Source organism: Haliaeetus albicilla, chromosome 19 (assembly GCF_947461875.1).
Source record: "Haliaeetus albicilla chromosome 19, bHalAlb1.1, whole genome shotgun sequence".
Taxonomy (NCBI): Eukaryota; Metazoa; Chordata; class Aves; order Accipitriformes; family Accipitridae; genus Haliaeetus; species Haliaeetus albicilla.
In genome coordinates, this window is record NC_091501.1 from 2,130,241 (window position 1) to 2,151,526 (window position 21,286).

At 57.6% G+C, this 21,286-nt stretch overlaps 2 protein-coding genes across 4 annotated transcripts; both read left to right on the plus strand.

The window, feature by feature from the left end:
- The first annotated feature begins 3,470 nt into the window (after positions 1-3,470).
- Positions 3,471-20,983, plus strand: KCNJ4 (potassium inwardly rectifying channel subfamily J member 4). Of its 3 annotated transcripts, none has more exons than XM_069807224.1 (3): positions 3,471-5,497; positions 17,233-17,409; positions 18,631-20,983. In XM_069807224.1, exons 2-3 carry the CDS (start codon positions 17,372-17,374, stop codon positions 19,958-19,960), a joined length of 1,368 nt encoding a protein of 455 aa, XP_069663325.1. In that variant the 5' UTR covers positions 3,471-5,497; positions 17,233-17,371; the 3' UTR covers positions 19,961-20,983. The 3 variants fall into 3 exon arrangements, with proteins under 3 accessions (XP_069663325.1, XP_069663326.1, XP_069663324.1); XM_069807225.1 differs by lacking the exon at positions 3,471-5,497 and adding an exon at positions 8,429-8,837; XM_069807223.1 differs by lacking the exon at positions 3,471-5,497 and adding an exon at positions 14,861-16,658.
- LOC104316780 (endosome-associated-trafficking regulator 1) lies at positions 13,664-14,752 on the plus strand. The gene has a single exon (XM_009917333.2). It carries the CDS (start codon positions 13,664-13,666, stop codon positions 14,750-14,752), a length of 1,089 nt encoding a protein of 362 aa, XP_009915635.2.
- Positions 20,984-21,286: the final 303 nt, after the last annotated feature.

Sequence of the window (21,286 nt, forward strand, 5' to 3'; positions counted from 1 at the left end):
CCGGGGAGGAGAGAGAGGAGGAGGCAGAGGCGGGAATAACTGCGCTATTTTTCCCTTTTTCTTTTTTTTCCCCTTCCTCTTTTTTCTTCCCCAACTTGTCTCAAGTTACACGCGGAAGCGTTGTTAAAAGGGAAAAGGCAGAGGGAAAGGGATCCCCATGCTCTGGCCTTGGGGATGCACCCTCCTGCGAGGAACAGGCTTTCCAGGAACATTCCCTGTGGGTGCATTAACCTCTGTCCTGCTCCCAGCTGGCAGCCTCCTGCCCTCTGCCCTTCCCGTCCCTGTCTCACCTCTAGCACCTTCTCCCCGGTGCTCCACCTTGTCTGCTGGAGCAAATGAAAAAGCAGGGAGAAATCTGAATTATCAGGCTGCTGCGGCTATATGTCACACCCCACTTCCACAGTGGGTCACGCACAGCCGTTCCCCAGCAGCACTCCTGCCTTCCGTGTCCTGTCTGGAGCGGTGTGGATCCCAGCGCCCAGCCCTGGAGGAAAGAAAAGATTCTCCCAAGGGCTGGTCTGAGACAAACTTTGCTGAAAATATTAATCCTGGATTCCTGCAATTGGATTACAAACAACGTAATACACGTTTTGAATGAAAAAAGCACATGGATGCTGCTGGTTTTATAGATTTAACAGAAAGGAGCTTAGTAGTGATGGTTATAAAGTTTTAATATATTCAAAAACAGCCCCAGGTGATCAGCTTGGTTGAGATAAACCTTGTCCTTGCAGCAGCGGTTACGCAGGGACGTCTCATGGCAGCGGTGGGGTGGCCTCCGCATCAAGGCAGGGCCATTAGATATTCGTTATCTAATTGCTAATGTAAAGCTGCTTTAATACAACCAAATGGATGTTTTAATTTGTCACCTCGTCCCTGAGCAAATCATATCTGGCCAAGAGTCTAATTGCCGCAGGGCCGGCTCTGGCTGTCCCCCTCCCTGTCCCCAGCCGTCACCTGCAGCCGTCTCCTCCGCATCTCCTTCCGTCCTTATGGGCTCGCTTGGAGTAAAATCCTTAATGATTAAAGTGTAAAAATATTACTCCTGGTGCTTACTGAGAGGACTAACAAATCTATTAGCATCACCGGATTCCTTTCTGAATACATTTGCATATATTTCCTCCCTGCCCATTAGGCTGGCTGCCGTGTTTTCCCACTCTGCAGCTCCAGCACCTGCCGCACCAGGCTTTTCCAGCCGCGTTCCCAGGCTGGGCTGGAAAACACCCGCTTGGCCCCGTGAAACCAGGGAGAGCCCTGCAGGGCACCGAGGCAGAGGTCGGTGCAGTGGGAGAAGAGCGGGTTAGAGCAAAGTTGAGCGTTGGCAAAGGAGTGTCGGGAGTAGGGACTGGCTGAAATCGGGTTTCCAGCCGTCGGAGCGGAGCTGCCTGGGGTTTCAGCAGGGCTCTGCAAGGCCATGCAGGTGCTGGCAAAAGCCAAGCCCCAGCCCTGCTGGCCCAGCAGGTCCCTGGCATCCCAGGTCCTTTTGCAGGTGGGCAGAGAGAGGTTTGAGCCGTGGAGTGGGGATGGGAGGTTTCAGGGGGACAGATTTAGGGTCCTCTCTACTGACAGATCCCCTTCTGAGCCCCCAGGGCACGATGTCTGAGAGCCTTCATCATCCTCTTGTCCCTCTGCTCCTCTTCGCAGCTTCTTGTCCCACCCAGGGGATGAAGCCTTCTGTGGAAAGGTAAGACTGTTGTGGGTGGCAAAGGTTTATCCTCTTCATCTTGCACCTTCCCAAAAAGAGCTGATTGACCCCAAGCCATGGCATTATCTCCTGCTGTGGTACCAGGAACCGCCAGCTGAGGTGACCATCAGAAGGACATCATGGGAGCAGCCCAACCGAGCTCACCCAGCTGGGACACAGTGGTGGGGCTGGGTTCTCCCCATGGGACATCCCTGCGGGCATGCGGGAGGGCCATGGCAAAGCTGCCGGGAGGGCGAGGGGCACCCGGGCACTTAGAGAAGGAAAAACTGGCACACGAAGTGGGAGCAAGTAAAAATAAACCTTTCCCTCCTCCCTCCCTGCCACAACACGAACCGCCCTGCACCGGGTGTCTCCCTGCCTCCCGAAATAATGTTGGGTGCTGCCACCGCCCCACACGGTGATGCTCTCTCCATGCCTCCCGTTTCCATGGCGACCGCAAGGAATGTCGCCAGGGTGACAGGGAGGCGAGCGAGCTGGGATTTGGCATTAAAAACGAGAATTTGGGGTTGTTGGGTTTCTTTTTTTTTTTTTTTTCCCCTTTCCCCCCCTTTAGTTCTATTTTTGGGTTTCCCTCTCTGCCTTCGCTGGTCTGCAAGGCTCCTTCTTCTGCAGAGCCCCTGGGCCAGGCGGCAGCAGCTCCGTCGAGGGCCCTTCCCCACCTCCGCCTGTCCTGCGAGGTGATGGCACGAGAACAGGGGTGAAAAGGGTTTCCTTCTCGCTAAAGCATTTCTTTCCAGCCACCAGGAAGGCTTCTGTGCTTTTGGCCCTGGAGGTGCTCAGCCGGGAGTCCCCTTCCATTTCTGCTGCAGGCTGTGGCTCAGGTCACGTTCAGAGCCCCCCAGAAGGGTGGGCAGCCCCCAGGATTCATCCCAGAGCGGTCCCAGAGAGGGAAGTGATTCAGCATTCCTGGAGGGGCTGGGGAACGTGGTGGGGTTGAGCATCATGGGCCACCTCTGCCCCCATCACCAGGACAGCTCGGCCGGGGCAGTCCTGGAGCACTGGGGACAGAGATGGGACAGTCGGAGGAGGATGGCAGAGGGAGCCTGGCAGGTGCTAAGGAGTCCAAAACTGTGTTGTCTGGTTTAAACACTCAAAGTCAGACCTGCCCAGGGCAGAGAAGGCTTGAGGGTTCATGCTGGCTTAGCTGGTGTGGCAGGAAAGCTGGACCATAGGTGCCCAAGCAGGGGATGCTGGCATGAGGGTTGCGCTTGTCTTCATCCCCAGGCAGCAGAGGGGTCAGGCAGTGCTCGCTCACCTTCCCGGGAGCTCCTGCTTCCCCCTTCATCCCTCTCCATCCCTCCCTCCATTCCTTCCTCCATCCATCCCTCTGTCCCCCCATCCCTCTCCATCCATTCCTCCATCCATCTCTCCATCTCTCTTTCCTTCCTTTCCTCCACCCCTCTATCCATCCCTCCACCCTTCCATCCCTCTGCCTCCCTCATCCCCACAGCAGCATCAGGAAAGGTTGGCGGAGTGGGGCTATTTTTGGGAGCGTCTCCCTGGCAACGGCTGCCACCACCGTCTGTGGTGGCTTTTCCATAGGTGCTAAAATATTCCACGCTTCTTATTAAAGACGGTGCCGGTGGAGACAGGCGGGGGTGGCGAGTGTGAGCCACCCTGCTGCCGGGGCCGGCGGGCCTGGGACGGCCAGGGCACAGCACCCCAGGGGCACAAGGACAGCGAGGGGCTGGTGGCATCCTCAATGCAACGTCCCCATGTCCCTCCTGATGGCCCCGGCCGTGCTGGCTGCCTCTTGGCCCAGGATGCCACGCCATGCACAAGGTGCAGCAATTCATCCTTTTGCTGCCCAGGTGGAGGGAAACACGGCGATGTCTTGGGGGAGCCAGTGATGAGGAGCAAAAGGCAGAGAAGGTGAAACTCAACCTGAAGCTGAGGTGGTTCCAGGGGTGTGTGGGGTCCCTGGCGGCTTCGCCTGCCCTGGGAAGAAGCAAGATGTTGCAGCAGCATCTTCATCCTTTACTGCACAGAGGGAAAAGGCCTGTCGCCGTGCCAGAGGACCGGTACGATTTGCCATGGGGCACCTGTGCAGCTCCCAGCCGGTAGCTCTTGGGAAGCAACCCAATGGGTCCTGGGGACAGGGCTTTTGGGAAAGCAAGTCCCCCGCCAAACCTGAACAAGGTCTCCATAGGGATGGCTGCAGAGGGGATGGAGGGAGCAGGCTGGCCCCGCTCCATCAGGCGCTGCGGCTCCCCAGGACCCCCCATTCGAGCGATGGGGAGCAGCCACGGGTGGGCTGGGGTGAGCCGGCTGGTGCAGGAGGCTGACGTGTTCCCCGTTTGCAGCTGCTCATCTGCGTGGAGAGCTACTAAAAATACCCTCTGCTTCCCCTGGGGTGGCTTTGCCAGGTGAGAGCGGGCTGCGCTCGCCGATGCTGGCGGGGGATGGCGGTCCCCGCGGTGTGTTGTGCCAGGGGACATCCTGATCCTGGGATGGTTTTGGGAGGGAGGGTCATGATGGTTGCAGGATTGGGACCCAAGGGATGCTCAAAAAGTGGGCTTTTTTGATCTTTTTTGACTTTTCCAGCACACGTCTTAACGCTGGGGATGGCAGATGAGACACTGAGATGGAAACCCTGCCGGCCTGGCGTGGGGCTGCCCCCGGGAGCCCATGCCCACAGCTGCTGCCTGCGGGGTCAGGGGTCTCTTTAGCCCCTGACTTTGCTGCCGCGAGGTCCCCCGGCCCCTCGCCTTGCCGCCAAGAAGCGACCTCGTCAAAGCCCCTGAGATGCTGCTGACCGTGGAGACCCAGGGATGGTTTCTGGGACAGGTTTCCTGGCAGGATGGCTGTGCACCATCCTGAAGCCCCGAGGACGGTTCCCTCCTTGCTCACGCTCCCATCCCTGGCATCCCCTGTCCTGGCAGGACGGCCCCAGCACCACAGGGTTGGGGAAGCCGGGCTGTGGACGCAGGGAAGCGATGCCCCATGGCAAATGCTCTGCACAAGCCAGGAGAGCCTGGTCCTTCCTCGGGGTGAGGTGTCAGCCCAGCACCCCAAATCCAGGTGGGGGAAAAAAAAAACCAAACCAAACCCCCGACAATAGATATTTCAGCCCCTTTGCGCCAGCCCAGCGGGAGGATTCGCCTCCCCGGGGGCATCCAGTGGCCCCACCGTCCCTTTCCCGCTGCCGATGGTTGCGCTCTCGTCTCCCCCATGGCAGCTCCGCAGCGGTGCCTCCGCGGCTCTGAGCTCACACGCGAGGATGGGCTAAAGTAGCGGAAAGCTGTTGGATCCTACCACAGAGTTACTGACTTCTCAGCTACAGACTGCATAGCAATCAGCGAGGGGGAGAGGCAGCCAGGGAAAGGGAGCGGAGCGCAAAGGGAGGAAGAGTGGAAGGGAGAAGGGGGGATTTGGGGGACTAGAGCAGGGGGGCAGCGAGGGGTACGGGTGAATAATGCCAGGGAAGGAGGGAGCCAGGCAGGAGGGGGAGACCTGAACCAGTCGGCGAGCCACGAAGGCACATCAGTGCTCCGTGGGATGGACGTTCCCGGGAGTGAAAAATTCTGAGGAGAGGCAGAGGCAGGAGGAGAGCGCTGGCGTGGGCAGGGCAGAGTTAGGAGAGGAGCGGGTCGTGGTGAAGAAGTAGCTCCTTGGGTCAGGGAGGGGGGGGGAAACCCCAAGCCAGAGGCGAGTGAGGGCTGCAGAGAGACCTCCCTGATTCCTCCGGTCCGGCTGAGACATTTCATGGTGAGATGGAGAAACCGGCCGCTTTCCCCTTCCTCTGATGTTGGCTCGGCACGGCTGGAGCAGGCGGCAGCCCTCGGCAGGACCCGGGTAAGAGGCGGTGCCGGGGCACGCTGCTCCCTTCACCGGCATGAGACTGGGAAGGGTTGGTTTTTTTTTTTTCCTTTGGAAAATAATGCATTGTTTCATCTGCGCTCGCTCAGAGGAACAGCTATAAATATAACTTAGGGAGAGATGCGTGGCTTCATGTGAGTGTGCCAGCATAAAGTTGCCGGTGTGTATGGCGTATGCACATACGGCTACTGGGGCAGCTGCCGGCCGAGGGGCAGGGGTGGGGACCTGCCTGTAAATCTCCCCAACTTCCCTCTCTGCCCCTCGCCACCCTGACTTTGGTCGCTTTGCAGGTAACTTCTTCATTTTTTTGGCTCCCCGTGTTTCCTTAGCACCTTCTCACCCGGGGCTGGGTCCCGCTTACCTTTTGTTTCTCCTGCTCTATGCGGGTGATGGTCTCGGCCAGTTCCTGGAGAAGAACGGAGCTGGAGACCCGTTCTGCAAGTACTAGGGCACAACCGGGGCTGAAGCAGCCATGTTGGCTCTCCCGCTGCCCGTGGAGCTTTTCGGGCTCCAGATCTGACCCCTCTCCCTTGCCTTCCAGCTCTTCTAGTCCCAGCATGGCTGATCCTGCTGGTGGCAGTCCAACATCCCCCAGACAGACATGGTGCAAAGGGTCTTCTGGCTACTGGGCTTGGGTGAAGGAGCTCAGGAGGAAGGCATGAGCAAAATGCCAGAGAAACTCTGCCTTTGCTCCCTGTTGGCAAGGCCGGCATCCCCACCGAGGTGGGAGTGGACGAGCGGGTTTGCATGGTGCAGGCAGGTCATCCCTGGTGCCACCTTCAGCCCCTGATGCCCTCCCTCCTGGGTAAATCACCTGGAGACCACCAAATCCCTCTGCCAAGAGCCTGGAGTCTCCCATCCCCACCGCCCAGCCCCAGCTCCATCCGTGGCAAAGCAAACGGCAGCTCTGGGGCCTCTCCCTTCTCCCCTTCCTCCCTTTGGGGAGGGATGCTGCGAAGGGCAGACAGCGACAGCGCACGCGGGGGACGCGTGGCGGAGGTGACATGGCTCCAGGACTACCCTCAACCCCCTCTTTGTGCCCTCCTCGGCTTCTTGGGAGGAGGGCGTCCGCAGGAGGTGGGAGGTGTGGAGAGGGACCCGGAGTTTGGGGTCACCCGCAGCCCAGGAGGGGATGGCGGGGTATGCGGGGAGCACATATTGCTGAAGACGTGGGGACCTGCCCCCTCTCTGTTCGCCATCCGAAGCGCTGCCCAGAGATGCCCGAGTCACCCTGGCATGTGGCCACCCCTGTTTGTAGCCACTGACAATAATAATAATAATAATAATAATAATAATAAGGGGAATATGTGCCTTAGGAGGGAAACGTGAGCCTGGTGGGGACAGGGTGGGGAAGGGGAGGGATGGCAAGGGTGGCCATGGACGGGATGAGCTGGAGAGGGCTGATCTGGAGGGAAGTGGGGCTCCCTCCCTCTCCTCCACCTTTTTCCTCTTCCATCTCTCCCTCTCCTTGGGTGCCAAGACCAAGTGCCACAATGTGCGGCGCTGGCGGGGGGCTGGCAGCGGTCCTTGCCCCTCGCAGCCCCCCACTATGGTTTGCAAGGAAAGCGAGGATGTGGCCGGGGAAGGATGGAGTTACCTGGCAGGATGGGTCCCCGCTGGCCCCTCTGGCTGCTTGGCCACCCCCAGCTCAGCCACCGGCCACCACCCTGGGAGCGACTGCGTTTTTGGGGTGGTATCACCATCAGGAGGGTGCCAGCAAAGGGGAGGAGGACACACTGATGGATACCTGCGCCCGCCGCGCGCTGACATCAGCGCAGACGCAGAGTGGAGCGGTTAATGGCAATCTGCCCTCAGCAAGTTCCCGCTGTCCTGTCTCGTTATTGCGCTGGGTTGGCTTAACCCGACAGCACGGCCGGGGATCAATAGATGGATGCTCGCGTCTTAGCGATCGATCCCTTACTCACACGCGCAGCTCCCCAGCCTCCCGCTGGCGCTCGTTTTTCTGTGAATGGTAAGGACCGAGCGAAGCCGTCTGCGCTTGCCTTGCAGCGCTGTGAAACCGCGTCGGGCTAAATTCGTGTTCCTCGACGGCGCTGCTCCTCTGCCCCTCACCGGGGCACAGTGGCCTCATATGGAGCCCCTGGAGGCACCGGCACTGGTTTTCCTATCCAAACAAGGTGGCTTTACTGGGGATGGTCGGTCTTGAAGCCCCTCCTTGGGAGAGATGCTGATCCTCCAGCAGTGGGAGGCTCGGGATGGGCAGGGGCTGCCTTTGAGCTGGTTCTCGCCTTTAGACCTCTCAGGCTTGTTCTCCAGCAGTGACGGTGGTGCCGTGGCCCAGGCAGACGAGGGATGGGAGCTGGCTGCAGCGCGACCCTGTCCCGACTGCCCCAGAGACCACGTACCTCCATGCCCGCCTCTCGGGAGCCTGGTGGCAGGCAGCTTGCCCGCAGGGCCGGTTTTGGCATTCACCCACCAGTGCGTTTGGGGAGGAGATGCCACCTGGGGCTCAGGTGAAGATCTCTCCCGGGAGATGAAGGAGCGGAGGATGGAGGACAAGGTACCCCACGCCACCGGCCGGGGACTCCTGCCGGCGCCTGCGCCAGCCCCTGCCACCATGGTGGTGGGCCTGCCCCTCACAATCTGGACGGCTGTTTTATTTCTATGGCAACATTTCTCCCGAAACACTTCAGAGGGAGCCTGGTGCTGCGCGAAAACAAGGGAGGCGGCGTCCCCCCCACCTCTGTCCCCTGCGAAAAGCTCGGAGAAAAGACCCCGACACCTCTCCTGCCTCCCTCCTCACCTCCCTCCCTGGCGATCGGCACCAGTGCTGGTGCAACGAGCTGCCGGCCTCGTCCCGTCTGCGTCTCTGCCGGCTGTTCTCCCTTCCCCTGCCTTCATCTTCACTCTCCCCTCTCCTCTCGCCCTTCTCCTTTCTGTGCCAGGCCACAGCGTTTGCTGGCAGCCGGCTTAGGCGCCCGCGCAGAGGGGCCGGCAGAAAAGAGACTTACAGAAAGAGGACATCAAAAGCGACTCCGCTATAGAGGAGGGTAAAGCAGCCCCTATAGCCCCATGAGAGCTGTATAGATTGGCCCCGCCGGCAGCATGGGGGGCTGAAGGGCACCGGGGATCCCAGAGGTTGGACAGGCAGGCGCTTCATCCCTCCAAAAAGCTCAATGGCATTACGAAGAGGCGGTGCCTGCCATGGGACTAGACCCAGCGTCCCCAGAAGTCCTCTCCTCTCCTGTCTCCTGGCGTTCCCACCACCAAGAAAGCACCTTGTGCCTGGGGGGGGGGGAGAAGGCGACCAGGCAGAAGCTGCGGGCAGCCCCCAGCGCCAGCGAGCCAGAGGCAGGTGAGCAGGCAGGGTGCCAGCGGGAGCGAGCATCACAGCCCGGAGGAGCAGGGATGTTCTGCAACCCGTAATGATGGCGGCGGGGTGGGGGGGGGATATCGCAGGCGTAGCAGCGTGCAAACGTTTCGCCGTGTCCCGCTTTGCACCCTTTTCCCCTTGGAGCAAGGGGGCAGGGGAAGGAGAGGCCGACGGTCCTCCGTACCGCCGGCGTCAGGCAGCACTTAGGCTTGATGTCTTTCAGGTGCATTTGGTTAACTGGACCAAGCAAGTCAGCAGACTTGTAGTGAAATAGTCGATCCGCTCTTGGCAGGAGTGTGGTTTTGCAGCTTACCTGGGATGCTCCCTCAGCTCTGTTTCTGGTGCCTAGCAGGCGTGACTGAAAGGGAGAAGCTGGGACCCCCCCCTCAGAAGGCTGGTGGCTCCGCTGGGCTCCGTGTTAGAGTAGCGACAAGGGTTTTGGGGGAAAATTTTTTTCTCCCTATGGCTGATGGGTTAGCACTGAGCAACCAGGCCGGGCTGGGAACTCAGTCCTTGTGCAGCAGCCGGGCGCGGAGCAGCGGCTGCAGCATCTCTCCGTCGGGGGCTTGGCGCAGAGCAGGCTTTGCCCTGGGTATTGCTCGCCCTTCGCTGCCATCGCTGCTGTTATCGTTCATAACCCATTTGCAGGCGCCTGCCTTGCTGGGTGCTCTGCAGAAGCACCGGCAGATCGTCCCTGACCTGTCAGGAGCGCAACCGCAGCGGGCAGGCAGATGACGTGAGCCACCCTCACCCCGTTTTTGCTGTGCACCGATAACGATCCTTGTCCCTGACTAGCCAAAAACCATCAGGAAGGGCAGCCGGCCTGGCCAGGCTGGCACGGGCTCAGGAGGGGCTCTGTGCTGGGGAGATGCCGAGGTGCAGGGACACTGCTGGGGATGGCATTTTGGCAAGGCTCCCGCAGGGCAGGGTGCTCAGCGAAGGGAGCTCCTGGGGTTGGGTGGGTTAGGGGACATGCTTTTTTTTGCTGGTGCAGTCGTACTGGGAAGCAGGAGGAAGTGACCTGAGCCGCACCGCTGCCTCACAGGACATGGGGACCTCAGGGACACCCCAGTGCCTTCGGTTTTTCAGCTCTTGCGGGTTTTGCATGAACCCTTTGGGGTCTAGTCCACCGTTTTGGCAGGACGGCTGCTGGGGCGTGCATCAGCCCCAGCGCTTCTTCGGGAGCAGGTGGGATGCGGTCTGCACCCTGGCTGCCACAAAAGCCTGGCTCCTTTTTGGCCAAGAACACCACCCAGGGAAGGCGAGGGACATTCTGAGCATTTAATTTTCCCTGTGATGCCAGCCACAAAGAACAACACCCACCTACCTCACGCGACAAGAAAAAGTGGGGACTTCTCCCCAGCAGCATCCTCTCCTTATGCTCCTGCTTAGCCACCCCCCAGCCTCTTGTCCCCCCAGCCCCATTTTGGCCAGAGAAGAGTGGGTGAGTGCCTGTGCCAGTCCCACCAGCCCCGCCGTGGGGTACCCCCCATCTCCGCTGGGATCCCGGGGTGCGGGTGGCCGCTCTTGCAGTGCCATTGCCCGGACGGTGCGGCCAGAGCAGGGATGGGGAGGGTGGTGTGGGAGCAGGCAGGAGGTGATGCTGTCGCCTTTCCATGCCTCTTCCCGACTTTGTCATCCCGGGGACCTTCGTGTGGATCCCATTTTTATCTGTTTTTTCTCCCTCTCTCTCTTTCTCTCCTTCTCTTTTCGCTTTCTTCTCTCCCCCTCCCGTCAGTATGTGGGCTGATCACTGCTCAAACTTTTAATTCAGATGGTAATTGGAATAATAATACGGGCAGAATCCTTCTGGCTCCGTTGCTGCAGCTGGCTTCAGGGAGCTATGAATAGCTCTGAGTCACACACTGAGATGGTTTAACTTCAAATCATTTTGTTTTGTTTTCATATTACCCATCCCCAGGCTCCAGAGCTTCACAGGGGGGAAAAAATCCCCCCTTCTCACTCCACCCCAAAATATAAACTGGGCAGAGGCACGTTAATAAAATCCTCTTTTGGAGAGAGAAGCTGGTCAGCGGATCATGTCTTGCGGGGCAGATGGGGACTGTTGGCACTTACTTGATCTATTTATAATTATTGAACGAAAAGGCAGAAGTGTGTATATAAAAATGGTATAGAGTTGATTACAGCTTCCTCCCCTCACCTTCCATATGTCACTTGCCTTTTTAATATGGTAAAACTCTCTCGCACGGTGACTTGTGCCTTCATGTTCGTACAGCGCCTAGCACCCAGCCCCTCCGGCATGGAGGACCGAGAACTCGGCCACTGCCTCTTGTGGAAAGACAGCCCCATGGCACTGAGCTGCCCTATGAACCCCAGGAATATTTGTGAGGAAGAGGAGAAGAGAGGGAGTTACAAAGAGGATGGAGAGGACAAACAGAATGCCGTGGGTCTGCAAGGCTCTGCAAAAAGCCAGAGGGGTCCCCTCTCTGCTGCGGGTGTTTCCACCCTGAGTCCCCAGGAGGCGAGAAGACGTCTGCCGTCTTGTCACCGTGCCCGAGCCGGCAGGATGGGTCTGTGGATGCTGATCTCAAAACCAGACGGTGCTACGCAGCCGGTAAGAGGAATAAAGGCACGAAGTGCAGCGCAACCAGCGGCTGCGGTATTGACCACAGACAGGAGGGAAGCATTTGCCAGACGGCTCCAGATAAAGCAAAGACTAAGAGTGTAAAAATACCCTGGGATTTTTCCATCGTCGTCGTTCACGGTGTACATCCCAGAGCACCAGATACGGTTGTTATAAAAAGAGAAGTGGGGGAGTGCTTCAGCATGGACTTTTCTGTTCTGTTTCATGAGACTCTTCCACTGCAAATTTAAGGAAGGATTGACAATATATGATCCGCTCTGGCAGGGGCTGGAGAAAGCCTGGGACGTGCGAGGCGCTGCACCGCGTACCGGGGATGGAGCGACGGAGGCATTGCATCAGCTCCACACGCCCTGATGTTACTAGCCCGCAGACGCCTCGGGAAGCGACGGCAGCAGCTCGGGGTCAGAGCAGTGCCGGGGTGGCAGCGTGGGCTGGTGCAATGGCTCGTGCTGCCGGAGCGCGGTGTCACCCGGCGAGGCGGGGGTGACTGCGGCACGGCGGCGGTGTCTCTGGCATCGCTCAATCCAGGGTGCGGGAGGGGGAAAGTGGTTGGGAAGGAGGGAAGGGCAGCCCAGGCTGCGGGGCTGGAGGCAGCTCTTGGACCCCCGAGACCCACCTGGCTGGCAGCTTCAGCGCTGCAAGTCGGCGGCTGTGATGCCCGCACTGCAGAGGGTTCCCAAGGTGCCGGGGGGCTTCCTCAGGCTATGAAACACATGGGTGTTCGTGTATGCCAGGGACAAGGCAGCAGAGGGATGGAGAGGCATCTCTCTGGACCACAGTCTCCTGCCTCGTGTCTCCCAGGGTGCCCCGTGCTGCACCCACCAGCATGGTGTCGTCCCACTCCCCAGGTAGTCGCTGCTGACCCCCCCCCAGCTTACCCCTCCACGTGCAGGTTCCAGGAGGCAGAGCAAGGCCCAAGAAAGATCCTTGGGGATGCTCTGGGATTCACATCTCTATCCTCAGCCAGGCTTTCCTCCCCCTCGTCCGTGTGACAGCCAGCTGCTCGTTTGGGATGTGAGTGTCACCCCCTTTTGCTGGAGGCATCTCTGAGCGTTCCCACTTCATCCCGGTTGTGTTTCAGGTTTCCAAGGAGCAATGGGACCATTTCACAGCCGTTTGAACTGAGTTTGCGTAGGGGTTTGGGTTCCTGGTACGGCCCCTGGCCTTGCTGAGCTGGCAGCATCCATTTTGCAGGGCAGGGATGTCAGTGGTGACCCTGGACCACCAGCTGCTGAGGAGGGACAGTGGCCACATCACCTCCCAGCGCAGCATCTCTGGAGGGGCTAACGTGAACGCCGGCCCAACGCGATGGCAGTCCCCAGCCCAGGGCTTCTCGCCTGCCTGTCTGTCTTTCCCATGGCGGCACCGTGCGCTGTGGGGGTGTGTTGGGGTGGAAGTGGTAAGTGGGTTTATTTTCGTTCGTCTCCTGGCTCGTGCTGCTCTGAGTTTGTGGCGCCCGGTATTACTAACGCTTTCCTGCGCCAGCTGGCAGCAGGGGATGAATCAGATCGGCAGCACCGCGGCGCGGACCCCTCGCCGGCTGGCTGGCTCAGGGCGATGCCTCTGGCCAAAGCACCGGTGATGGCTCCTGCCTCTGCCCAGGGTGAGCCCCGGCACTAAAATGCCAGCGGCTTGATCTTGCTGCTGGAGATGTCTCTGTAGCCCTTGGGGCAGGGTTGTCCCCTCTGCCCCACACGGCCTGCCCAGGGCCGGCTGGTCCCTGTCCCCCCCCCCCCGGAGGTCTCAGGTGGCTTCATGAGCTCCTCTCTGCCCACCAGCAGCATCCCCGACCTGGGGTCGGGTCTGCAGCTGTGAGGGTCCAGCTTATCCTCCTGCTACCAAAAAAGCACTTTTGCGGTTGATCGGTTCTTCTCCCCCTCTGGTCATGACCTCACAGCAGGCAGTGAAGTCACATGATGACATCACAGACCTTGGTGATTCCTGGTTTCCCCACAGCAAAGACACAGAGGTGCCTGGTTCTCCTCTCTGCTCCCTCCTGAACACCCTGATGATCTAAATGGTGGGATTTCGGTGATTGCCTCTTCCCCCAAAAGCGTTGCCGAGGCTGCAGAAGTTGGCACACTGCTTGTCAGTGTCACCTGCCTGTGTGACCCCAGCTCCAGGAGCTTAATTTGGATTCTCCTGCTCGCTGCAGCCCAAAGGGTCCTGAAAAATGTCATGGCTGCTTGGGACCTCTGGGACAATGGAGAGGGTCTGCCCAGAATCTGAAGGCTTGGAAGATGATGATGATGATGATGACAACGATGATGAATTCAGATACCCCTGCCACTCCGCACGTCCTCCACGCCAGTGCAAGAGCTATGACAGCTTGGGTGGCAGTCAGGTGGAGGATCTGGGAGAACCCATCCCATTTTCCCTAAATCCCAGGCACTCTTACATGGTGAAAGACGAAGGAGTGAAAAATAGAATATATGCCGAGACATTGGCCAAGCATGCACTAGAGCTTGAGGAGGATGCTCAGGAGTTTCAGGAACCATTTTACAAAGACACAGAAGTGCCTGGCAGCTTGTCCGAAGATGAGGACCACAGCTGGACCCATCACCTTCCTGTGCATCAAAGGTCGCATGTTCTCCGAATGGCCAGTATGGCACCGTGTGGCTCCTACGGTTCTTTCCAGGGTAGCGTGGGCAAGCAGTTGGGGATGGATGTCTTTGGCCCATGGGCCCATGCCAGTGACCCCTATCTGGGGTACCCAGAGCGCACCAGGGGAGCAGAACCCCACATGCTGCACGAGGAGACCATCTGGGACAGGGAGTTCCCGTCCCTGCAGCTGACCCATGACATGCTCAAGGAGGAGAACGCCGTGCTCAGGAAGGTGGTCAGGAGCATGCAGAGCTCCTTGGAGAGCCAGGCGTGCACAGTGCAGAGGCTGGAGAGGCAGCTGAAGGTCAGCCTGGCCAAAGCAGAGAGGGAAGCCCAAGTGCTACAGTCATTTGTCCAGCGCACTGAGTGGAGTCTCCACGTCATGACCCAGCGGGCTCTGGAGGCAGAAAGCAACGTGGAGAAGCTGAAGCAGGAGATCTTTATTCTCCAGGGAGAGCTGGAGAGCTCCAAGGTGGAGAACGAAAACCTGAGAGCGGGCCAAACGACCGACCTTGGGGCGGTGAAGCACATCATAGACTTCTCCTTGCAGAGCCTCCACAAGATAATAACAGGCACAAACTGGTCCATCAAACAGCTCACCTCTGGGGCGGAGTCGCTGCATATTGTTGCTGAGGTCCTTAAATCTACCGGCAAAATTTCCGAAGTTGAAGCAGAAAAAGAGCTATGAATTCGATTCTGTGTGGGTCCTACGGATGAGTGTATGGACCGAGACCGCAGGTCTCCCACTACAGCCTATACTAAAACCATTTGCTGTCACGTGCTTGAATGTGTGTGTTATTCTTCATGGAAGTACTTTTCTTGTGATTAAGTACAAATCGCAGGTAGTGATGTAGTTTTAGCCGCTGATGCTCTGTTGTGGCACTGCAGACCCAGCAGCAAACGTTTCCCAGGCTCTGAGCTACAAGGTCCAGCTGTGGTGGGCTCTGTGCAAGAGGCTGTGCCACAGCTCCGGCTGACTTGAGCTCCCGTGTGGGAGCCAGGAGGAAGCACAGCAGCACGGGATGCAGTGCTCTTCAACAGCGTGCCCATCTCTTCCCATACCCAGAATTGGAGATTAGCAATTCATCTGCTTCCTTTGTCCCTTCTCGATGAGGTGGGAAGGTGAGGAGCAGAGATCTGGGTGCTGCTGCACGTGGTTTCAGTGAGTAGGAGCTCTTTAGGTCGTCTTTCCTCTTCTTTTGGAGCTGGCCACCGCCTGGGCCAGAAATCCAAAGTCTCTAGAAATCGTGCACCTCTTCCTGGAGCTGGGGAAAGGCGGTGGTCAGAAACCTTGAGGAAGTTGTGAAGTATCCCTATGTGCGAGCTGTGGCAGTGCCTTTCCGCCGGTATCAGTGTCCGTGCTGGCTAAGGATGAGCTTGGCTTATCCGGGCTGGCTAAGGAAGGTGCCGGTTGGAGAGGATGCTCTTCCTCTCCTGGCTGGAGCTGGCATAGAGGGGTATACCTAAACTACCTGCCTTTGTCACCTCCTAAAGACCTGTGGGACCCTGCAGTCCAAACTCACCGTGTGATCACTGAAGATACTTCTTAGCTTTACCTTAGCAGGACCATCTGTGGGCATGCAGTGACCTTTCTTCATCACCTGGTCATCCCTCAACATTTCTGATTAATTTAGATTACTGGCCCCAGTTTCTGCTGTAGGTTTACTCAGCTGCACAACAAAATTTCCTGTAGCTTGCCAAACCAACCCTCCTTAAAGACTTGGATGCTGTAGGGCGATGAGGGGGTGGGTGCTGGCAGAGTTCAGTGCCAAAGTGCTTTTTCCTGACGGGAATTTTTGGGAAGCTGTTCAGTTTTACCTCTATATGGTGAGTTGTGGACTACGAGGTTGCTGTCTTCTCCTTGTCCCATAATATCGATGGTCTAGACAACCATGTTTGTGTTGCCATAAAGCTTAAACTGCCTCAGTAACCTTGGTCTCTGGAGGAGAGATTGCTGACTAATCTTCATCCCAGATATGACAACAGCAGTGCTTGCACATCAGAGGTGATGTCTGGAGCTCCTTACTTGCTGCTTTCTAGTCTGTGCTCCTAACTGGGGAAAGCTGGTGGTCACCCTTAGCCACACGAAGCCCCATTCTGCAACAACCGATGATGAGACAAGGATGGTTCTCACCAGCTTTTCCATCCCAGACAGCGTCACTTGCTGTTCCTTTCTCCTGTCTGTTCGTGACCACTTGTGAGCAGCAATAAACCTTGGATTTGACCCCAGAATCCTTGGATTTGTCCCAGATATGGCGACCACTGGTTGCTCATCGGTGAGGCTGGGAGGAAGCGAGCTGGCTGGCTCTGTCTGTGTCCTGCGCTCCACACCGGCTGCTGTAATCCAAAGGTTACAGTGCAGGATTAGCATGGGTGTACAAAGCCCCTCCTAATCTGTGAGTCATTACCCCCTTCACTGCATTTCATTTCCCAGCAGCTCTGGGCAGGCGGGATAGGTCAGCTCTTGAGTCTTCACTTTCCCTCTTCTTCAGTTCGGGGAGGACCGGGTCAGGCCGTAACGTCTGCTGGACATCCTCCCCGGGGCTCTGCTGCTGAGCCGCTCCTTGGATGCTGTACACAGGGCACGTCGCAAGGTCTGTTTGCTCTAACCGGCTTCTCCTCGGCTACCCCTAAGCCCTTCCTTTCCATCGGTTCCCCATTTTGGCTCTACCCATTGCTTTTCTTCTCCTCTTTGAAACGGGGGGATGTTCTGCACCCCCTGGAATTCAATCCCCTCTGGGTGAGGCTGGGCTGATGGGGATCCCTGAGGGCTGCCATGCATGTCCGTGCTTCATTAGTCCTTGTGTGCGAGGTATTTAGCCTGCCTGAGCTCTCGTCCTAGTGTAATCTATGATATTAATATAATGGCTCAGAGCAAGGGCCCTGCAAGCTGCTCAACCATTGTGCCCTTGATCTGGAGAGCGGTGACCGGCCGGCTCTGCACGTCTCCTGGCAGTAGGTGCTGGGGAACACAGGGGCTGCGGACCGTGAAAACCAGTCTGCGTCCATCAGCTCCTCACCTGCCCGAGCCAGGCTGCAGCGCGATGCCCCACGGACACCTCCAGACCCCTGCTGAGCAAAAGGACCCCTGCGTCCCCAGCTCTGGGACTGGGACGGGTGCTGTCAGGGGAGGCTCTGACCGGGTTTTGCTTTGTCCTTCTCCGCAAGGTGCGTGCCCAGGAGCAATCGCAATGGCAGCGCGAGTCCCAGCTCGCCAGAGGTGAAACCCAGAGCCTCCCCAGTCCCATGTGAGTGCCGCTGCGTGAGATCCTGTGTCCTCCCAGCTCCCGCGGCCCCCTGACACCTGATGATACAGCGAGCCATGGGCAGCGTCCGAGTCAACCGGTGAGTAACCCTCCGCTCAAGGACTGCTGCTGTCCCGAGTGGCCTGGTCCTCCTCATCTGGCCCCTCAGGCCCTACCTTCAGCCTGCCTTTCGGTATATTCTTCTCAGATCACCTGCCAGGGTCTTTCCTGCTCCAAGGTACGGCTCCTCTCTCCTTCCCCGATCCAAAACATGCCATACTTGGGGGCAGTGCTTGGAGTACTATGGAGGAGAAGCGAAGCGCTGCATGGTGCTGGACCAGAAATTACAGATTCCAGCAGTGCTGCGTAAGCCCCGTGTCCTCGGGAATCACAACTCCAGCCACCAGTGCTTCCCTTGCCGTGAGGCGAGGATGGGGGTCACAAAGCCCGTGCTGGAGGGCTCCAGCTGACATGTCAACACTGTGGGGTGGGAGGGAGACACCGCCAGCCTGAGGGGTCCTGGGTGGTCACGAGGGCACGAGTGGTCTTGGTGGGTCCGTGCACTCGCTTGATTTCCTCAGTGGTCAGAGCATCTTCTGCCATCACATCTTTAAGGAATAGCTGCAACTGTCCCAGCAGCACGTGAGGGGCAGTGGCAGTGCCGCCTGTGAGGGAGGGGAGCCGGAGGGGCAAACGTCTCCCAGAAAGTGTGTGTGGGGGCTTCTGCCGGGGAAACTGCCAGCACTTTGGCTGTTGATCTCCAAATTACACCTTTGGCTTCGGATGCGGGATGCTGGGAGCCACGCACGTTGCTGTGGCAACAGAATTGTCCTGAGTGCAGGAAGTGTATAAACATTGTCACCAACGCACCATGAAATCAGTGAGGAGAGCGGAGCAGAAAATAGAAACTCCCAGCCTTATATAATGTCAGGGCCAAAACGTGGCCAGGCTGCGGGTGCTTGCTCCCCGGCTTCCCGGCTGTCCCAGCTGCTGTCAGGTTTCGAAGCCTTGGATCCCTCCTCACCAGAAAGGCTGGAAGGTAGCACAGCACTACAGGCATCTCCTGCTTTGCTGCACTGTCAGGACTTTGCTAGATACAACCTCCTTGCAGCAAGACTCGGCAAATATTGCAGCTGAGCTCCACCAATTCGGTCAGGGTGGCACCACGGCGCAATAACCAGGGAAACGTGCTGTTGTGATATTCAATAGCACGGTACCATAGCCCTGTGAGCCACCCGTGTGTCTCCTGCCCTTGCTGCCTCAGTGGTTGCTGTTATTCTTTACGTATTTCTGCTGGAAATGCCTGTTTCTTCTCTTCCAGGTACAGCATCGTCTCGACCGAAGAGGATGGACACAAGGTCTCCGCGCTGGGCAGCATGAACGGGCACAGCCGGAATGGGAAGGGCCATGCCCCCCGGCGGAAGCACCGCAACCGTTTTGTGAAGAAGAACGGCCAGTGCAATGTCTACTTTGCTAACCTGAGCAACAAGTCTCAGCGCTACATGGCCGACATCTTCACCACCTGTGTGGACACGCGCTGGCGGTACATGCTTATGATCTTCTCCGCCGCCTTCCTAGTCTCCTGGCTCTTTTTTGGCTTCCTCTTCTGGTGCATCGCCTTCTTCCACGGTGACCTCAATGCACCGGTGGTGGGAGGTGGTCCCTCTCTCCTCAAGCCCTGCATCATGCACGTGAACAGCTTCCTAGGGGCTTTTCTTTTCTCAGTGGAGACACAGACAACCATTGGGTACGGCTTCCGCTGCGTGACTGAGGAGTGCCCGCTGGCTATCATGGCGGTTGTGGTCCAGTCCATCGTGGGCTGCGTTATTGACTCCTTCATGATTGGCACTATCATGGCCAAGATGGCAAGGCCCAAGAAGCGGGCCCAGACCCTCCTCTTCAGTCACCATGCGGTCATCTCCGTGCGGGATGGCAAACTGTGCCTCATGTGGCGGGTGGGCAACCTGAGGAGGAGCCACATCGTGGAGGCCCATGTCCGAGCCCAGCTCATCAAGCCCTACATGACAGAGGAAGGGGAATACCTCCCCCTGGACCAGCGGGACCTAAATGTGGGCTACGACGTGGGCCTCGATCGTATATTTTTGGTCTCACCCATTATTATTGTTCATGAGATTGATGAGGAGAGCCCGCTCTATGGGATTGGCAAGGAGGAGCTGGAGACAGAGAACTTTGAGATTGTTGTTATCCTGGAGGGGATGGTGGAAGCCACAGCCATGACCACACAGGCACGAAGCTCTTACCTCGCTAGTGAAATCCTTTGGGGTCATCGTTTTGAACCAGTTGTGTTTGAGGAGAAGAACCACTACAAAGTGGATTATTCGCGTTTTCACAAGACCTACGAGGTAGCCGGCACGCCTTGCTGCTCAGCCCGGGAGCTGCAAGAAAGCAAGATGACTATCCTACCTTCTCCCCCACCTCCCAGTGCCTTCTGCTACGAGAATGAGCTGGCCCTTGTCAGTCAAGATGAAGATGAAGACGATGACGAAGTGGGTGTGGTGTTAGGGGGCAGCACCAAGGAGGAGGGAGGCGTCATCCAGATGATGGATTTTGGAAGCCACCTGGACCTGGAGCGGCTCCAGGCGACTCTGCCCCTAGATACAATCTCATACCGCAGGGAGTCGGCCATCTAACTCCTCCAGCCTCCCCATTCCACACCCGTCGCCCACCGTCTGCTCCTCTATTCTGCACCCGTACGTAGCTGGATAAGTCCCTTGCCCACCAAAAAATGCCTCCCGTGACTGCCTCAGCCCCTGAGTACATCAAGGCCTGGAGCTGCTCTCATATACTCCCTTTCCCGTCGAGTCATACTGCCTGGAAGAGGAGTGAGGATACACTACTCTTCCCGTGCGTGCAGCTTGTGCTAGGACCCCTTTCCTGCCCAGAGACAGGAGAGCAGCACGCCTGGTTTCTCATCTCTGGAGAGGTGACAAGAGTCCCTGTCCTCAACAGACAGACCGGGACCCACAGCAGGTATTTCTGCTGCTGAGGCAACAGCAGATTCTGTCCCCTCTCGACGTGCGTAGCCCCCATGGCTGTCAAGAGTCACGGCTAGGAGAGGAGCGATACCTAAGCACTGACCAGATGAGGATGGATGGTAGAGTTTAGGACTCCTGGAGGGAGTGGGGAAGGATCTCAAGGGAGGGGTTTACTTGCATGTTTATTGCTTGTTGCACACGACTCTTTCTTTGTATATAAAACAGAAAGAGAACTGAAATCCATATTCTTCCACTGCAAATGCCAAGCTAGGAAACAAGGACGCTCTACGTAGCCTACTCTGCACTCTCCTTGGCTTTTGGCATCTGTCACCTCCAGAAGCAGCTCGGCTCTACGGACTCAGACCCAGTTCTCCCAGTCCTCTTGAAAAACACGTCCTGCTCCTCTCCTGAGACGCCTGGCAGAGGAGGCAGGGCCCTGTGCTTGCACACTCAGACTGCTCCCTGGTACAGCGCAGCCAGGATGGCAGACAAGTGACCTGACTGGACAGCAGACCCTCGACTTGCTCCTCTCACCTCCTCCATTCTTCTCCCTGCTGCCATCAGCTGTGAAACTGAATTTGTAACTATTTATTTTTAATAAAGTCTAATATCCCAGGGGGAGGTTTGGAAGCAAAGGAGAGACCCCAAGGCTGCAGCCTGGTATAGAGACTGATGAGAGTTGTTAGTGCTGGTGTTTGCTGTTTGTCTGGTGTTTGTGTCTGGAAGCTCCATCATGAGGGCTCCCTTCTTCTGGGCCTCTCTGGTAAAGACCGACAATAAGAGGCTCAGAGAATTCGCTTGGGGAGAAGATCATACAAAATGTATGTATGGAGAGAAGCATTTGCATTAAAATTACCAGTAGGATGGGTCAAACAATCCTACTTGCTTTGGAGATAACGGGAGTTTTGCCCAGGGAAGGGTTGTAGATATGCTTGATGAAAAGGGAGAGATGTGCAAGACATTGGTCTAGGTGTAAGGCTC

What these genes read in the sequence shown, in the direction of transcription:
- LOC104316780 (XM_009917333.2), top strand. Translation starts at nt 13,664, where the DNA reads ATGGAGAGGGTCTGCCCAGAATCTGAAGGCTTGGAAGATGATGATGAT.
- KCNJ4 (XM_069807224.1), top strand. Translation starts at nt 17,372, where the DNA reads ATGATACAGCGAGCCATGGGCAGCGTCCGAGTCAACCG. An exon ending in GGCAGCGTCCGAGTCAACCG is followed by an intron (nt 17,410 to 18,630) that starts GTGAGTAACCCT and finishes CTTCTCTTCCAG; the next exon opens with GTACAGCATCGTCTCGACCG.